The 17544-nt window shown below is 46.1% G+C and overlaps 6 protein-coding genes across 6 annotated transcripts; 3 read left to right on the forward strand and 3 right to left on the reverse strand.

The window, feature by feature from the left end:
* The first annotated feature begins 6158 nt into the window (after positions 1 to 6158).
* On the forward strand, positions 6159 to 8167 carry HMPREF1120_03877 (uncharacterized protein). The gene is made up of 2 exons (XM_009157966.1): positions 6159 to 7138; positions 7189 to 8167. The coding sequence occupies exons 1-2, from the start codon at positions 6532 to 6534 to the stop codon at positions 7548 to 7550; spliced, it is 969 nt and encodes a 322-aa protein (XP_009156214.1). The 5' UTR covers positions 6159 to 6531; the 3' UTR covers positions 7551 to 8167.
* A 137-nt stretch (positions 8168 to 8304) lies between these two features.
* HMPREF1120_03878 (uncharacterized protein) lies at positions 8305 to 10927 on the forward strand. The gene has a single exon (XM_009157967.1). The coding sequence runs from the start codon at positions 8439 to 8441 to the stop codon at positions 10251 to 10253; it is 1815 nt and encodes a 604-aa protein (XP_009156215.1). The 5' UTR covers positions 8305 to 8438; the 3' UTR covers positions 10254 to 10927.
* HMPREF1120_03879 (uncharacterized protein) lies at positions 10331 to 13027 on the reverse strand. The gene has a single exon (XM_009157968.1). It carries the CDS (start codon positions 12861 to 12863, stop codon positions 11223 to 11225), a length of 1641 nt encoding a protein of 546 aa, XP_009156216.1. The 5' UTR covers positions 12864 to 13027; the 3' UTR covers positions 10331 to 11222.
* Positions 13028 to 13251: 224 nt separating this feature from the next.
* HMPREF1120_03880 (60S ribosomal protein L16) lies at positions 13252 to 14987 on the forward strand. Its single transcript, XM_009157969.1, has 4 exons — positions 13252 to 13407; positions 13515 to 13650; positions 13741 to 14053; positions 14119 to 14987. Exons 1-4 carry the CDS (start codon positions 13387 to 13389, stop codon positions 14252 to 14254), a joined length of 606 nt encoding a protein of 201 aa, XP_009156217.1. The 5' UTR covers positions 13252 to 13386; the 3' UTR covers positions 14255 to 14987.
* Positions 14942 to 15670, reverse strand: HMPREF1120_03881 (uncharacterized protein; the record flags this gene model as incomplete). The annotated part of the gene is made up of 2 exons (XM_009157970.1): positions 14942 to 15516; positions 15607 to 15670. 2 exons carry the CDS (start codon positions 15668 to 15670, stop codon positions 14942 to 14944), a joined length of 639 nt encoding a protein of 212 aa, XP_009156218.1.
* A 246-nt stretch (positions 15671 to 15916) lies between these two features.
* Positions 15917 to 17289, reverse strand: HMPREF1120_03882 (ethanolaminephosphotransferase; the record flags this gene model as incomplete). The annotated part of the gene is made up of 4 exons (XM_009157971.1): positions 15917 to 16785; positions 16836 to 17040; positions 17091 to 17100; positions 17150 to 17289. 4 exons carry the CDS (start codon positions 17287 to 17289, stop codon positions 15917 to 15919), a joined length of 1224 nt encoding a protein of 407 aa, XP_009156219.1.
* Between the last annotated feature and the right edge of the window lie 255 nt (positions 17290 to 17544).

Raw genomic sequence — 17544 nt, forward strand, 5'->3', positions numbered from 1 at the left:
TTTCTATAGTATATATAGAACTACTCTATATACTATTAAGTAGATAGAGCGAGAGTAAATATAATAATTTTAGCGTACCTACTAATAGTTATAAGCCCGGTTTATAACTAACTACCCTACGAATAACTAATAACCGAATATATTTATTCGTAATACTTATACTCTAATACGAGAACTAATTAATAGTATTAATAGAATTATCCTCTACCGTAATCGAAATAATAGTAGTATACTACGAGAAGTCGACTCGCTCTTCTACTATCTCCGTTAGGACTACTTCTATACTAAGTACTCCCGATAACTAGAATAACTAGTATAGAGTCTTTAAAAGTAAAGTATAGACTAACGGATTATAGTAGTATATCGACCTCTCCTAACTCGAACCGATTCTATTACTAGGGCCGCCTAAACTACCTCTCTATATCGAATCGAATATACTTATATAGAAGGAGAAATAGGCGCTAGATAGGAAAGATAGAGACTACTAACGTTAATTAGAGCTATATTAATAATAGACTACTCTAATCTAACGCCTTAATAATCGATTTAATAGAACGATATTTCTATCTAACCGCCTATATTACGAAGATAAGTCTACGCTTTATCGTCGGCTAAAGATACTAAGAGACCGTCTAGAACCCTTAGACGCGATAAAGAGGTAAAGCCTCGCGAGTAAGTAGTATACTTTAAAATAAGTACTACGAAGTAAAGATTTAGAGATATAGTTCTATTAATAGGAGTCCCTATATAAGTAGTATAAGGCTCTATATATAATAAAAGCTATAGAAGACGTAGTATAAATCGACTTCCTTATCGCTATATAATCTCTATATCCGAGTATAGCTAGTCTAGAACTTACTAGGTTCTATAATCGAAGAGAAATAGAATATATATTATTATACGACCTCGTTAATATAGTTAGAGATATATATCGTAATTTAAAGAAATTAATAGCGAAAGTAGTATTATACTTAGCGTTTAGTATATTAAAAGAAGATAAGAAGTAATAGAAGAAATCTAAGTATATCTACGGATATAAATACTTCTATAACGAGTACTATTATCTAAACTCTTTAAAACGACCGGATAATTAGGCTCTAAACCCTAAAGTTAATTATAAAGTATAGACTAAGTTAAATAACGATAAGGCCTTACGTAAGCGTATTAAACGACTTATTAATAAGAATAAGAGAAAGAGTAAGGATAATTAATAATAGTAAGGAGAACTAATACTCGGAGTATTTACCGCGTATTTATATACTACCGTAACCGATTATAAGTTAAAGAATTACTAGATACTCGACTCCGGATCCGATATATATATATATATAATAAGCTAGAGAACTTTACGAGGACTAGAGAAGTAACCGAAACCGATATTCTTATTATAGGGATAAATCGATATTCTATTAAAGTATTTAGAAGCGTTAAACTACGTATATCTACTAAAAACGGAGTTAAGAGACTTATACTACTCGATATCGCTCTTATTCTAGGGTTTATAACGAATCTAGTATCGCTCTCTCGCTTATATAATAAGAATATTAACTAGAATATACTAGATAAAGCCTTAATACTAAATAACGAGTATCTATACTACGTACGAAGAAAAGACGGTTATTAAGTACTATTCGACTACCCTATCTTAGCGTCTCGATAACTATATATATTCGACTCTATATCTATTTCTTCTTCTTCTCCTTTAATAACCCTAAAGGCTACTTCTAACGTCGCGGCGTCGAGATTAGTTAGAGAAGCTTTTATTATAAGGCCGCTAGCTCCTCTCGTAATACTCTATATACGGGCGGCTCTCGGCGTAGCGTTAGCGCCGATAAGATAGACTCCCGTTACTACCGCTACCGTAGCTTAAGGGGGTAAGCCTCCCTATGAGGACTCTCTAGATAGACTATACGCCGTTATAGAGTATATAGAATATAATACGCTTCGGCACCTACTAGACGTAGTAATCGGACTTCCGAAGATTAAGAAGATTACTTCTATTTAATACGAGCCTTATCGATTATTAAAAGTAACCTAGATTATCTTTCGAGACTTATTATAAGAAGAATTAGCGACGAGACTATTTAATAGAGTCTCGTACGACTTAATACTACTTAATATTATCTATAATGGAGACGAATAGATTAGCTATTTTAGAGATTACTATATAAGGATATATTTTGTCTATATATATCTACGAAAGTATTAATTATTCTAAATAGTTTAAGACTTTATAAATATAATTTATACGAGATATAGCTATAACGTTAAGTTTATTAGAATAGACGGAGAAAGATCGCTATCGAAGATCTATAATAACGACGTACGAGATAGAGGTCTAATAACTAAACGAAGTATATCGTATACTCTCGCTTAAAATAGCTATACGGAGCGAGTAGACCGATTACTAATTAATATAGCTTAAATAATATATTTATACGTAAACTTACTAAAGAATCTATAGTCTAAGATAGTAAAAATCGTAGAATATATTCTAAATCGATTACTATCTTATACGCTTAGCTAGAAAACGCTATTCGAAATACTATACGGGCGACGACCCGATATCTTATATATATACGTATATGGCTATAAAGTCTACGTATTATAGTATAATATTTTATAGAAAGATAAACTTTAATAACGCGCGTAGATTAGATATCTTATCGAGTACGATTTAATAAATATCTTTCGAATCTAGCGATCCGATAAAGGCTAGATTATACGAGTACGAGACGTTATCTTTAACGATAATAAGACGTTTTTACTACTTTTATATAAAGATAATAAGTTACTATCGATTAAGTTAATTTAGCTAGATATCGAAGTATATAAGTCGATATCTAAAATAGATATAATTCTAATTAATTCTAAAAACGGCTTAGTATCGAATTATTTAGAAACTACTTCCGACTAATTAGAAGCTTAGGAGTCTTAGACGACGTTAATTTCTAGCTAATTAGAGGCCGAGAAAGCTAAATTACGTAATACGCTAACTATACGTAATTCTATAGATATATATCTTACTTCTAACGCTATATCTAAATCTTCTTCTTCTTCTTCTTAACTAGCGATATCTATAGGGCCGATAGCTACTATAGAAGTAATCGTAGGCTTACGAAGCTCGCGGTCTATAACCGAAAGTATCGAGGGCTCTCGCCGCGCTACTAGTCGAGAGGACTCTATCGCTCGAGCCGCGCGCTAGGACGCCTCTACTTAAGAGGACTTCTCGAAGAGACGCGAGCCTAAACGAGAGAATATCTCTAGCGACGCCGAATCTCTATCGATATCGTTAAATTCTTCTTCTTTATTTATCGTAGAGAACTAGTCTCTAGCGGAGGCCGGTCTCCTCTTAATAAGAGAATAAGAAAGAAGAGAAGAAATTTAGAAAAAAGAACTATAAATATATATACTTAAGGAGACTACTATAGAAGGCTTATCTCGCTAGGTATCTCTAGACTAAGATAAGATAGTCTAAGTCCCTCGATATACTAATATCTTAGTAGATTTTAATAAAAGAAATATTATTACGATAAGACGATGTCCGAAACCGAGAAAATAGATATACGTCGCTACGCTTAAAGATAATAGTATTAACGAAGGTTTATCGATATACTACTTAGCCTTCGCCGTCGTCTTTACTATCGAAAAAGATTACTAACGAGTATATAGAGATACTCTTCCTTTTAAGCTAAAATTATAGAAATAGCTCGCTAATTATCTATTTCGAAAGAAATTCGAGAAAGTCGCGAGAGTTAAATACGAGAAACTTAAATATAAGTAAACCTTCGTACTAGTCTCTACTAAAGATATAAATAGACGTAATATTCTTTCTCTTATCTAGGTATTTAAGTATAAATTCGATAATAACGGCTACTTAAGTAAATTTAAGGCGCGTATATATATACGAGAAGACTTATAACTTACCTTTAAAGATATCTATATAGCTACTCTTACTTTTAGTACCTTTCGTACTATTATGGCTATTACGGCCGCTTACGACCTAGATCTTATATAACTTAATACTATTAACGTATTCCTTAATAGTAAAATTAACGAGGAAATCTATATACGTTTCCTAGAAGGTTTTAAAGTACTAGGTATAATACTTCGTCTACTTAAGGCGCTTTATAGTCTTAAGTAAAGCTCTTTATTATAGTATAATACTCTTAGTAATACTCTTAAGGCACTAGGTCTTTCTTAAGTACTAGGAGTTAATTATATACTTAATAATAAGTTTCTTATCGTCCTATTCTACGTAGACGATATTATTCTATACTATAAGCGTAAGTCTAAGAAGAGAGTTAATATAATTCTATAGAGTCTATAAGAGCGATTTACTCTACGTATTATACTAGAAGTTAACTAGTTTCTCGGTATACGAATCGTACGAGACCGAAGGCTATATAAGTTATAGCTCGTGTAGGATTTATATATCGATAAATTATTAGCTAAGTTTAATATTAATATATACGGTAGGAAGATACTATTAATACCTCTTTTAACTAAAAGTCTCGTGCCGTATAATAGCTAGGCTACTCTATAAAAGATATACGTATATTAATAGCGTATAGGGTCTATTAATTTCGTAGCTATAACGACGAGACCGGATATCGTAAGGGCTTACTCTATACTCTTATAATACTTATATAATTTATTACTAGAATATATAGCTATCGTTAATAGAGTACTAGACTACCTAAGGCGTACGCGTACTCTTACTCTTAAATACTCTACTCCTCCTAAAATAACTCCTTAAAATAATATTAAATACGAGAGCGTTAATACCTTTAAGGTATATTTAGACGTAGTATTTGCTAATAATACTAGCTAGAAGAGTTCCGATAGCTATCTCTTTATACTATTCGGAGGCTCTATTAACTAGAAAGCCTCTCGATAGAATATAGTAATAACTTTAAGTATAGAGGTAGAACTACTCGCTCTATCTCGTATAGCTAAGGAAGTACTCTAGTAGAGTCGCTTCTTTAACTCGATATATCTAAAACTCGACTAATCGCTTACTATTAAAGCTAATAATATATAGACTATTCGTCTACTAACTAAGGATAACTTTTAACTATTTATAAAGCTAAAATACGTTAATATATATAAGTATTAGTTAAGATAGGAGGTATAAGCTAGTAAAATACGGATAGAATAGGTTATAACCGCTAATATAAGGGTAGACGGCTTTATAAAAGTACTAATAATATAGAATTATAAGCGATTCGTCTATATATATCTCCGCCTAGTCGACGTATAGGCTATACTCGACGGTAAAGCGATAGGTATAGCCTAAAGGGGGTATACTATATATAGTCGGCTCCGATACCCTACTACTAAGGAATACTTACGTTAGCTATACTTCCTAAATCTCGCTATCGACTCTAAATAAAGCTCGATAACGACGTCGACGACGAGGTTTGCCACTCTCTAGAATGATCTATAGATCGTACGAGATATAGTGTTCTCTCCGATTTCTATAGTATATATAGGACTACTCTATACACTGTCAAGTGGATAGAGCGAGAGCAAATACAACAATTTTAGCGCACCTGCCAACACATCTCGACTGCGACGAGCCTTATCTGGCCATCTGCGTCTTCGATTTTCATTCTAGTAATTTCCTTACTTTCGTCTCAGCGAAGGAGTGATAGCCGACTGCTTGAATGGATGTAGGTAGGAGTCTGCAAGCGAGAGAGAGGCCTAAGCGAGAGCCCAACTGCCAATGCTATCGAGGCGCTAGGAAAGACTCGTAGTTCAGTAGTGAGGGAGCTTGCAGAAACAACATGCGATCAGTTTGCAGGAAGGCTATGGAACACTGTCGAGGCACAGCCCTACGGTGTCTGATGGGCGGTGGTGGTTGTCGATAGTCGTGTCAATCGTCTTGGCTATGGTTGCCCGACGGGAAGTACACGGCTGAAGGGAGATCTGGACCCAACAAGTGGTCTGTTGTGGATAGGAGTAACGAAGGGGTTTGAGCAATAAAGAGCGACGAGGCCTTTCAAGTTGAGGGACAAAAAAGGAGAGGAAACAAAAGCCGAGACTCGGATGGAGCTGCACGTGATGGAGCTCCAGATGATGACATAATGACGCGGCATTTCCCAGTATTTGTGGTTCGCAGTACATATTGCACTTGCCCGCTGAATACTCCGCGGCGCTGACATCCCTCGCTTCAAGTTCCAGACTCGCCGACGTTCAAAGTTGTCGTTAAGCGCCCGGCAGGCCTCCAAAGCCATTTCGTGCTCTCCACCCTCCCACGTCGCCTACAAATGATAAGCGAGACCATCCCAGCAATATAAAAATACTTCGCGCCAGGGGAGCGCTGACTGGTCAGCAGCTGCATTGCTAATTATAACGACCCGTGTCTGCTGTCAACCTCGAAGTATTGTCAGATACTTTTGCTAGCCAGGTAGGTAGGTGGTGGTGCTTCTGGACCACATTGCACATAAAGTCTTCGATTGTCTGTTCGTGCCGGCAAGGTCGAGAAAATGGTCTTGTCTGGTCTACGGGTCCCGATTGCTGGGCACAATGTCGCTGCTGTCAGGCCAAGGTCATTATTGCCGTGACTTGCTGCTGCTCTTGTGTCTAGCGTTCACGTTAGCAGATACTGTTTCTTCACAACTAGTGGGATGTGATGTCCTTGGATGTCAAACCGACAGCGGCTGCACGCTGGGCAACATCACCAGCTCGTACATCGGCACGACGTCTGTCAACTCAACCGTCTCCCCGAATGCTCCTCTAACATGGACGGTCGGAGCATCAACCCAGGGTAACTCGAGCAGCTCGGCGCAGGTCCACTTTATCAAAAACTTCTATCTTGGATACCCGCCGTCGTTAGATCTTGCCAATACTTCCGACTTCGCTGGATGTACACTCTTCTTCGAAGGCATCGCCAGAAGCATCGTTCTCAACGGCACAAGTGAATACGGCTCTGTCACCTGTGGTCAGACACTCGGAGACGGCTGTGTTAGCGATCTACAGGCGCAAGCACAACAGAAAACCCAAGAGCTGTATAATGCACGCAATGGAGATAGTTCATCCGTCTGTGCGGGTTTGCAGTCCGCTCTCCAAACACAACCACCGGCATCGTGCCAGTCCACAGCCACGGTGACTTGGGGCAACGTCGTTGCGAAAGGTTGGTAGTATTGGTCAAGAATAAGCTTGCTTTGACTGACCTCCCCCCAGAGATCACTGGCCCCAATGCGCCGCTCACACCCATCAAGCAGACGGCCTGCCATCCGTCGACTGGGGGAGCTGGCTATCAGGTTGCTTTGATTGAAACACAAAATGTGGCATCCGAGGAAGTGTCAAGTGACAATGTGCCCTTTTTCTTCAGCATGACACCAGTCATGACCATTTTCTACAAGAGCCCTGGAGCAGGCTTTAAACTTGAATCTCAGCCGGAAGCACATCTTTCTTGTCTTAAAGTCGTGGAAGATTCCACGGTTAGCCCGTCGGCACAGAACGCTGCGACTATGTTGTTACCACGTCTGTCTTTTCGAACAGCGCTATTCGTGCTCGGCTTGAGTGCTATAGCATTGGGCTGAGTACCTGCCTATACCTCGCCTTGACGCACAACATTTACTTTACGACGATCCGAAGTCTGTCCAAGGGAACAGCACTATATAAGGGGATATGACCAACGACCGTGTCATACAACGCCACCCTTGTTATGACTTCCATCTCCACCTCAAGACCCCAAAAGCCAGGGGCGTAAGCTGCCCACCTTGGCCACATCGGCCCCTGCTGCGCTGGCAACTCTATGCAGCATAAGGCCACCCAGTCTATTATGGCATGCGGATAACGAGGCAGACTGGGCCACTTCAAAGTTGGGACAACCAAAGTTCGGAGAGAAGACGCCGTTGGCCATCGTTTGTCCGCCCACATACAGGATATGCACTGGGTCGGCATGAGGCGCAGAGTGGGAGTATCATCTTGGTTCCACCAGCAATGTGTACATGGTCTTCACCGGAAATGGCTCGCGACACATATAACAATATAGAATCGTAACCGTTCAATCCTGCATTTGCCCGCTTGTTTTGACCGGCCGGACTTTTATCTCTGAATTGCTCATTACGAGAGTGCGCCCAATTACAGCCCTTCGTTACCCTCGGGTAGACCCTTGATACTTAGGTACAGTTGAGCGGAGGTAGGAGAAATCATGCAACCTCATGTCCTGGTGTCCATGACCCACCCGGGCGAGGGCAGCTTTCCATGGTAGAGGTGCTTCACCGTAAGCATCTGCATACTGGCTCTAGATGCTCCGTCGTATCCACACCTCCACTGGCATGATCATCAGCGCAGGAAACCACCATACAACTTGAAGGTCCTGTAGTCGTGCGCCAGCTTTTCCAGTAGTCTCTAGTACACCATCGACACAAGTCTCTGTCTGTCGTCCGCTCGGGCGTGACGCCGAGCGAGAACGGTCTTTCGCAATGTCGAGACCGGCTTCTGCGCTCTTCACGCGTCGCACGCTGCGAAGCCTCTGTCGGAATCCTGCCATTGATTTCTTCTATTCCAAATCCCCGCCCTCGAGGTCCTTCACTCATAAAGCGTCGCTACTACTCGTCGCCCGCCCGATCCCGCGACCTCAACTGCCCTTCTTACATCCCATCTCGCGAGCGCACAATGCACAAACGCAACTGGGACGATTCATCTCGACCGAACGAAAGCAACGGTGGAAAGAGCAACTATGGCGCCAACTACGATTCCACGCTTACCTGTGGCCGTCGGTTCTGCTAGCAGTAATACTGATGTTGGGGGTACAACACACGAAACTGGAGCGGGACTACCCGACACCGCGAGAATGGACGTTTTGGAGTCGCTGGATATTACGGGATGCGAAACACACCGAGTTCGGCGAGGGCGCCAAGGTTCAGCGTGTGCTGACGGATTGGGAAAAGGCCGGCTACTTGTACACGGAAGTGATCAAACGGCTCGAGAGCGAAAAGTACGACGGGCAGAACCTGCTTCTAAGCGAAGCAAGCGGCTCGTACGCGGACAGCCTGGGAATCGTGGGGTTCGACATCAGCGCCAAGAGTGAACAGTGGCGACGAGGGTATCATGAGGCTCTAATGGGCGCCGGCCGCGCCGCCGAGCATTTGGACGGTATGTGCAAGAGGAAAGGCCAGGTTCGAGGACGAGTGTATCCTCGCGAGAGTATTCCAGGCCCGGATAACCCGCGGCCCAAACCGCTTCCATGGGACAAGAACAAAGGACACGAAAATGTCCCCCACGCCGATGAAGTGGAAGATGCATTCCCACCACCGGAGACGTTCTATCTTAAGGTTTTGACCACCAACGGCTTCGACACTCGGCAACGACTCGAAGCTGCGATGGCGTATGCCGACTGGTGTGACTTCAAGGGACTGACTCAGACCGCCGAGGAGGCGTATCGATGGGCTCTCGATATCGCCCAATCAGGCGTACCCGGGGGCGTGTCGGATGTGGTAGATACCAGAACCGGCGTCATCAATAAGGACAAAGAAACCGCCGTGACCGAGAACATTCTCAAGGCGTGTACAGCTCTCGGCGTCCACTATGCTCAAACAGGGGACGTCAGACAAGCCCTCCCGGTGTTTCTTAGCGTGTTACGAGCCAGGAAAAGCTTGCCTCCCCCACCTTCCGGGCCGCTGAAGGAATTGACGGGATCGGGATCTGGATTTGGAAAGAGATCTCAACAGAAAGATGAACAAGAAGGACCCCACGGCATCTGGCCGTACCTGGATGCTCTCAAAGATCTGGTCATCGAGCGACCGTACCCTCCTCCGCCACCGAGCGGCAATGAACGGCCCTTCCACAGCCTAAAGGAGGCATGCGAAGAGGTCGGCCTGATGACGTACATTGGCGAGATCCTGTTTGCCACCAGCGAGGGCGAGCGCGAAAAGGGCCTCAGCTGGACCAGAGACAGCGTCGAGGCCGCCGAGGCCGTCATGTGGGTCATGGAGGAGCGCAAGGAAGAGGATGGCAAGGACCGCTGTCGCGAGTGTCTCGAGACGGGCCTTCAGAATTGGAAAACCATGGCTCGCCATATGAGCCGTCTTGCGGCCCAAAGGGAGCAGGAAATCGCAAACAGCTCCGGTCTGCTCGGATTGGGCATCGGCAAGGCGAAACAGTTGGAAAGAGCGCGCCAGGAAAAACAGCGCTGGCAGGAGGAAGATCTCCAAATTGAACTGCGAAAGGAGAAGACTATGCCTCTGAGACAGCCCTTGAAACCCTTGTCCGGAGGCTTGATGTCGACTTATCTGTGAGAAATTTTATTTGTCACATATGTGTATTAACTTTATATGTCACGATTGTATGAAGAGACTCAAAAGCCAAAAGGAAGTCAGCTAATTTAATTTTTTTTCTTGTTCAATTCAATCCAATCTCTATGGGATGTTTCCGAACTGTATATTACAGTGGGATATCGTATTGGGCTGGAATGGTGGTATGTGACCTATATTTTTCATCCTACTGGCAGCAAGCCGACTTGCCAAGTTACGTTGGGAAATGACAAGAGGATGCCTAAACAAGAAGCGTATCAAGAGCTGGCGGATCCAGAGCCGGTCCATTATTTGCCTCGTTGGAGGAATTCTCACAGTCGATCTAGATGATCGACAAGCCTTCCACCGCTCTGATAGTCTTAGACACTTCTAGCAGCTTCAGATACCCAGTACACAACACAGCCTGGACGACTCAGGAGCCTCTTTCGACTCTGAACCCATGGACCTCGGGTAGTCAGGGGTTCTGTGGCAATCTAGGAGCATTTGATTATGTTCCAACTCCCGGGATCATATTGTACAGCTGGGGCGCGTCCCTGCACATGGCGCAGAACCCGGGGTTTGTGCGCCATATCAACCCAAGTTGTCGGGGTTGAGTCATATCTTCTGGTCGTCAATGGGACGGTTCATCATTCGTCCTTTTCCGGCTCATCCCAACAGGACACGGCGTGAGCAATTGCGCGTATAGCCAACAGTGGGGCTATGGTGCGATGCATTGGTTGTTTTCTAGGCATAACAGGAATGCCCAGTTGAAGGATTCGACAGGACAAATGGTACTGTGCTGTCAAAGACTTGGGCTCGGATTGCGGGCACAACCCTTGGTGGGACACCGTTGATGTCAAGAAAGCACAACCCCTTAGACTGGTACGTCGTGGGGGCGATCGGTTCATCCATCGAAGCTGGGCAGGCAGGCAGGCATCTGAGTCATGGAGGGAACTCCGAGAAGCTCTCTTTCCTTCATGTCAGATCCATCTTGTCGTCCAGATATTCCTCGTCACTCTCGGCATCAAGGGCTTCTTTCTGCTTTTGCCATTTCTTCATGGCTGCTTCGCCATCCTTTCCCTTTTTCACGGCTTCAAAGTACGCTTCCCTCATTTTGGCATCGATGTTGTCTCTCTTGATCATCCGCTTCAATCTCTTCTCTTTTCGCTTTTCCTCCACTTTTCCAATGGCTGCAATCTGTTGCTTCAACTTGGCGACCTCTTCCTCCAGACTTTGGACCTTGAAATTTGATGCGGTGCTGTCACTCTCAGGTGCCGGTGCCCGAGCCGGAGCCGATGGCTGATTTGTGGGGATCCCAGTCTCAGAGACAAGCGCACGTAAAGCACCGTCAAGAAGAGCAGATGAAATCCCGTGGCTGGTAATGGCATGGTCGATGTCACCCATCGACGGCGCTGGCCTTTGTGTAGAAACCATCACATTAAGATTATACTTTGCCGGAACACAGCAAGTGCCGTTATCGGTCGACGAGGTCAGCTCTAGGTTTGGTTTGACAACATTGATGACTTTGTATCCTGCTGTCTCTTGGGTGGGGAAGCCAGTAGGCTTAAGCATTTCGATGTTGGTGACCGGTTGGCCAAGATTTGCAATTTCGTTCAAGACACGATGTTTCGCAACATCCCATTGGATAATGGCGCCATTAAAATGCCCTGATAGAAGCGAGGTGCCATCATAGGACAAGGTTAGGCAGTTTGCAGCACCGACATCCTTGGTTGGAGCGGCCCAGGCATCTCTGGCCGTCAGCTGCACTGGAGCGATGTCCTTCAGGTCAACTTTGGAGATGGCCTTTTTCTCAGCATGTGCATGCCGGAACATGTCCCACGAGAATATCTGCCCGTCTTTGCAGCCAAAGTAGATCACTCTGTCAGCAGGATCGAGTGTGACGCTCGTAAGTGGCGTCGGAAGGAGCAGAGTCCGAAGAATCTGACAAGTCTCCACGTGCCATAGGTAACATGTCCCATCCTCAGAGGCGGTCAACACAAAGTTCGTCGTACTTTCAGCGTGACCACAAGCGGCCGCAGTGATAGCCGTTCTATGGCCCGAGAAGGTTTGGACTGGTGCCTTGGACGTCTCCTCGGTACCAAAATCTCTCCCCTGTTGCGCGAACGAAAGCAATTGTGTCAAAGACCATACATAAACACTTGTGTCAGCTGAAGCAGAAATGATATATTCGTCATTGGGAGTGATGCATAGAGAAGACACCGGTTGCAGGTGGGCAGAAGTAGTGGTCGTAAGTCTTCCTGTGGCCACCTCCCACAGCATCAATTTCCCTTCCTCTGTTCCAAGAATCAAGGTTGCTGCTCGTCTAGCGAAAGCGAGACTGTGGACTCGTTCTGGAAAGGGGACAGTTGCTTCCTGAATGCCCCGATCTCGGCTGTAGACGTTGACCACGGCTTTGTCAGCTTGTGCTGCAAAGATGTGGGAGTCGCTGACAGCAACGCAACCGGGTTGACTGGAACTCTTCTTGTATCCATGTCGAAATGTGCTCTGCGGCTGGAACTCGTGGAGAAAGATGCCTACATCCTTCAAGGCCGCGCTCGTGTGAGCAGCAGCTTTATTTGCAGTCAATGTGGCTGCGATAAAGCTTTCCGTAAGCATGTTCGAAGTCACAGACACAACCGCTTCATGTTTGATTTTCAACCTTCCTGGGACAGCAGTTGACAACCAATGCTTCGCATGGTACGGTAGTTGTATGTAGACACAGCAGAAACTTTTTGACTGGATGTTGGAGAAGTGCCATCATAGAAGTCGTGTTAGTAAGCATCTACAACTGCGTCGGATCGTAGTACTCGACAGTCTGACAAAGCGACCCGCGCTTTAATCGTTCAGTGCTCCCTGATAATTGTAGTGGTCAGACAAACTAATAATTCCACGTCAGGGTCTGGAATGGTTGTCGAAAGTGCCGGTTCCACCACGTGATCAGCAGTTCTGTTGCCAAGAGCGCTAATTGCATCGGCCTTGGCGCGGCGCTCGCACACTGCGCCGCACGAAATCAGGACCGACAAGACAAGTCAGTCTTAAGATTTCTATAACCCCGACGACACAACAACTTCAACGCCCTCGCCCAACTTTGCGATCCCTTTTTCCCACATCGACTCTTTGCAGGAGATTACGGGAAAAGATGTCGACCTTCGAGCCAGTGGTACGTCCTGACCGGTTTAGCTTCGAGACTGCAGTTGCGCGGTGCAATTGAAGCATGTGTTTCGGGGGAACGAGAACGGGCTGACATGAAATTCTTGTTTCTTTCAGGTTGTCATTGATGGCAAGGGACACTTGCTCGGTCGTCTTGCCAGCACGGTCGCGAAGCAGCTCCTGAACGGCCAGAAGATCGTCGTTGTCCGATGCGAGGCGCTCAACATCTCGGGCGAGTTCTTCCGTGCTAAGCGTACGTTTATTCCCACCACGAAGAAAGGCGAAGGAGAATCCTGTATGGAAGGAGAAGACACAAACTAACAAACCGTTCGGCCATCTACAGTCAAGTACCATGCCTACCTCCGAAAGATCACCCGATTCAACCCAACCCGAGGCGGTCCCTTCCATTTCCGTGCGCCCGCGCGTATCTTCTACAAGACCGTCCGCGGCATGATCCCACACAAGACCGCCCGCGGCGCCGCTGCCCTGGAGAGACTGAAGGTCTTTGAGGGTGTTCCCCCGCCATACGACAAGAAGCAGCGCATGGTTGTGCCCCAGGCTCTGCGTGTCCTCAGATTAAAGCCCGGCCGGAAGTACTGCACAGTGGGCCGATTGGCTCACGAGGTTGGCTGGAAATACCAGGATGTTGTTGCAAGGTATGTCTTGGATGGATGGGACCCAATATCGGCGGTTCCGGATTTGCTGACTCGTGGTGGAACAGACTGGAGGAGCGGAGAAAGGTCAAGGGTGCTGCGTACTACGAGCGGAAGAAGGTTGCACGACGACAACTCGCCGAGGCCCAGAAGACTTCTGCCGACGCGAAGACCAAGGAGAAGTTGGCCGCTCTCGGCTACTAGACTCACCATACTCCTATCAACTTGTTACCCGTTCACCGTCGGTCTTCGTTCGCTGTTCGATTCTTTTCTCGACATGGGAGGATGTGGTATGCAGGTGGCGTACCACCGCACGGAGACACGAAGAATACCGGTAGTGGATGCAATGCGTGACAGTGGAAGGTCGGAACCGGATTGACTTTGTGGCGTCGGATCTATCCCGGCTGCCATACCCTGACGAAATGTCATCCGCCCGTAGGATTGCAGGGCCTGGTGAGCTATTTTTTGATGTTGACGTTTGCTGGCAGTCTGTCATCAAGGCGGCATGGCTGTTTGTCAACCTAGCATGGGGTTATGCACGAGGAGTGATCGTTCAGAAAAACAAAAATGCCATAGGACGGCCATTCTGCTTTTCAGCCTAGACTCTGCGTGGCTTTGAAAGTGCTTCAGCTACGGAAACCATGAGCAGGGAAACAAAATAAAATGATGAAAACTGCCAAGTGATGGTTGCTGGTGTTCATTGCTTTCTAGTTGTATTGCTAAACTAATCTATCTCCATCAGACATGGACCGATGCAACTCTAGGTCTGAAAATGTGCAAATCCGCGTGTTGTATAGCATATCCCTCGTTGGGCATCAGGTATCACATGCCAGCGCCCACCACTATGTTGCTCGGTCGAAAACAAAGTCATTGGCCAAGAAGGTAGTGCACTCAAGCGGTCGGTTTCTTCTCGAATCTGCTATCCATCGCCAGAGTGCTGTCCATGGCAGCGCAACGGCCACATACCGTGAGGCCGTGCATTGGATAGAGGTGGGCGGGCAAATGGCAGGACATACATTTTGGCGGTTCCGGAGTCTGGGCCGTTGATGATTGTGAACCCGGGGACGTCAACGTAGGGCTCTTGATTGGGATTGGTGGCGGAGGTGGTGGAGGAATTTGGCTATGTGGTGCACCAGCGGTCAGGAGTGCGTTTCGATTGTCTTTGTCAAGAGCCAGGAACTTCTCGTAATTCATGGTTGTCTCCACACCGCGAATGTTGGTAGTGATCTGCCCCTCGAAAATCCTCATCCGCCCATCATCCATGCTACAGTTCGGTGGGAGGTTGTACGTCCATTGACCGTGGGCGAGACTGGTCTGAGGGATCCAGGGGGTGACTTGTTGCACAGATTTGTATGATGCATTATATGGAGGTGGCGGCTGACCCATTCCGGAATGGTATTGTTGGACGTTGCCAAAATGCAGAACACCGGGTTGCTCTTGCACAGTGCCAGGGGGTGGCGGCGGTTCTGGTGGACGAGACGATGTTAGTGCTGCACTCTGGGAGTTCGTTTTGAAGCGAAGTCTTCTCGAGGCGCTCGAGCGGCCGGACAACGTACCAACGTCTGACTTCCCATTGTCGGATACAGCACTTGATGAAATATGTGACTTCGCTGAAGACATCGTTGAGAAATTCTGGTTAAAGGTATTCCGTAAATTGGACCGGGTCAGTCGAGAAGTAAACTCAAGACACGGGATATCCAGCCACACTTTATACCGTCGATTGCTCGTCAAACAACCTTGACTGGTGACTCAACTCATGTCACGGGGAATATCATATCTTGAAACCTCGAGTGAAGATGAAACGGGTTCTCGCCAGCCATAAGTGAGGCCATCAAGGCAGTGGCAGCCAGAGTGAACGAGCTTGTATCATTTTGACTTCTTGACTTCGCCATCCGATTGGCCTTCAACATAAGGATGCTTGATTGTCAAGCACCAGATGTCCAAGTAGTCACAGATGGTTGTGATCACGTCGTGCACGAAACTTCCATAAACCCCAAAGGCAAGTCCCAATGCCATGAACATGAATGCCACCTGGTAGATGTCATCGCCAAGAGCACTCGGCCACAGACCCAGGCGTGGACCCAAGCTGTCAAGCACAGCCCAAGCTAATGGGACCACCAAAACGTTTTGGTAGGGGAATTTGTCCTTGACCAGATGTGCCACAATCATTTGCCCAACGGAGTAGGCGTTGACGAGACCCGCGAACACGATGAAGGGAACAAGGTGGTAGTGAAGAATCACTGGGTTCTCCCACAGATACGCAGGGATAAGGATCCAGGTAACGGTAATGGGGAGCAGTCCAAGGAGCGGCTTGAAAGGGTCCTCGCCTCTTTCACGCCGAGCCCTTATGACATTTAGGATACTGCTGGTAGTGTTGAAGACTAGAACCAGCCCGCCCCAAACCATATACCACTCGTTCCAAGCTAGCTGGTACAGTGACTCTGGAAGGAAGTCACTTTTTGGCAAGTCCAAGCTGGGAAGCATGGGTTGTTGCCAGTAACTGGCCCCTCCCTTCAGGAAGGTGAGCAAGTACACCCCGACCAGGATCAAAACACCCTCGACGGGACCATTGACGATACCCAACGTCAAGGTATGAGTATGGTATTCTTCCCATGTCTGAATGTAGAATGTGAGTATCGTACCGAAAAGTGTAAGGACTGTTTTCCAGGATTGGCCGAGGTTGGTGGCAGCAGCAAAGATAATGACTTCCAGGCTAGTGTTGCAGGCATCGACTCCTAACCCTTGTGTTAGCGATTCTCGCGGACATTGAAGAATGCGGACTGACCATGGTCGAAGAGTTCACCCAGAGGACCACTTTGATGTGTCCTCCTGGCCTGCGTTCCATCCACTGCGTCAAAAGTCTGGTATAGGAAGAGACCGATCGCCCACGACAGGTACACCCATGGAGGGCAATCCGTATCAAGAGCAGGATTGTACCACAACAGTGTGAGAAAGTTGACCACAACGAAACTAAACCCGGTCAGGGTGATCTATGCACCAGTCAGTATTGGGTAGGAGGGACACGGGACGCGTTGCGTACAAGATTCGGCCTGGCTTAAGTTAGAGCTGGACTCGAGTTTGCTGGAACGGAGAACTTACGCCATTGACATGGGGAAAAATTTGATGACCACATTGGTGTAGAACGGCTTCAGTATGTATTTCGACGTGAGGGACTTGTCCACGCCCGAGTATTTGTACTCGTGGAGTTTGGGCAGGTTGCGCTGGCGAATGTAGACCATCCTGTAAGACCCTTGGACTGGGAGAGACGCGTTGAGAACGACAGAAGGAGGAGATCCTCCGCAAAGGGCTGAAGCAAAGGCTGTTGTCAGGTAGAAACAGGTGTGGAACAGGCGACGTTGAGCAGAGGAAAGCGTGAGGAAGTTGGCGGATTGGGACAGAAAGGGTGTGTTTCCTTTTTCCCTGTTCCTTGATCCGCATTATTTTTGGCTTTCAAGTTCCGGCGCAGTCCAACGTCATATTCATGCGATGCTAGC

The sequence above is a fragment of the Exophiala dermatitidis genome (genome assembly GCF_000230625.1).
Source record: "Exophiala dermatitidis NIH/UT8656 unplaced genomic scaffold supercont1.3, whole genome shotgun sequence".
Taxonomy (NCBI): domain Eukaryota; kingdom Fungi; phylum Ascomycota; class Eurotiomycetes; order Chaetothyriales; family Herpotrichiellaceae; genus Exophiala; species Exophiala dermatitidis.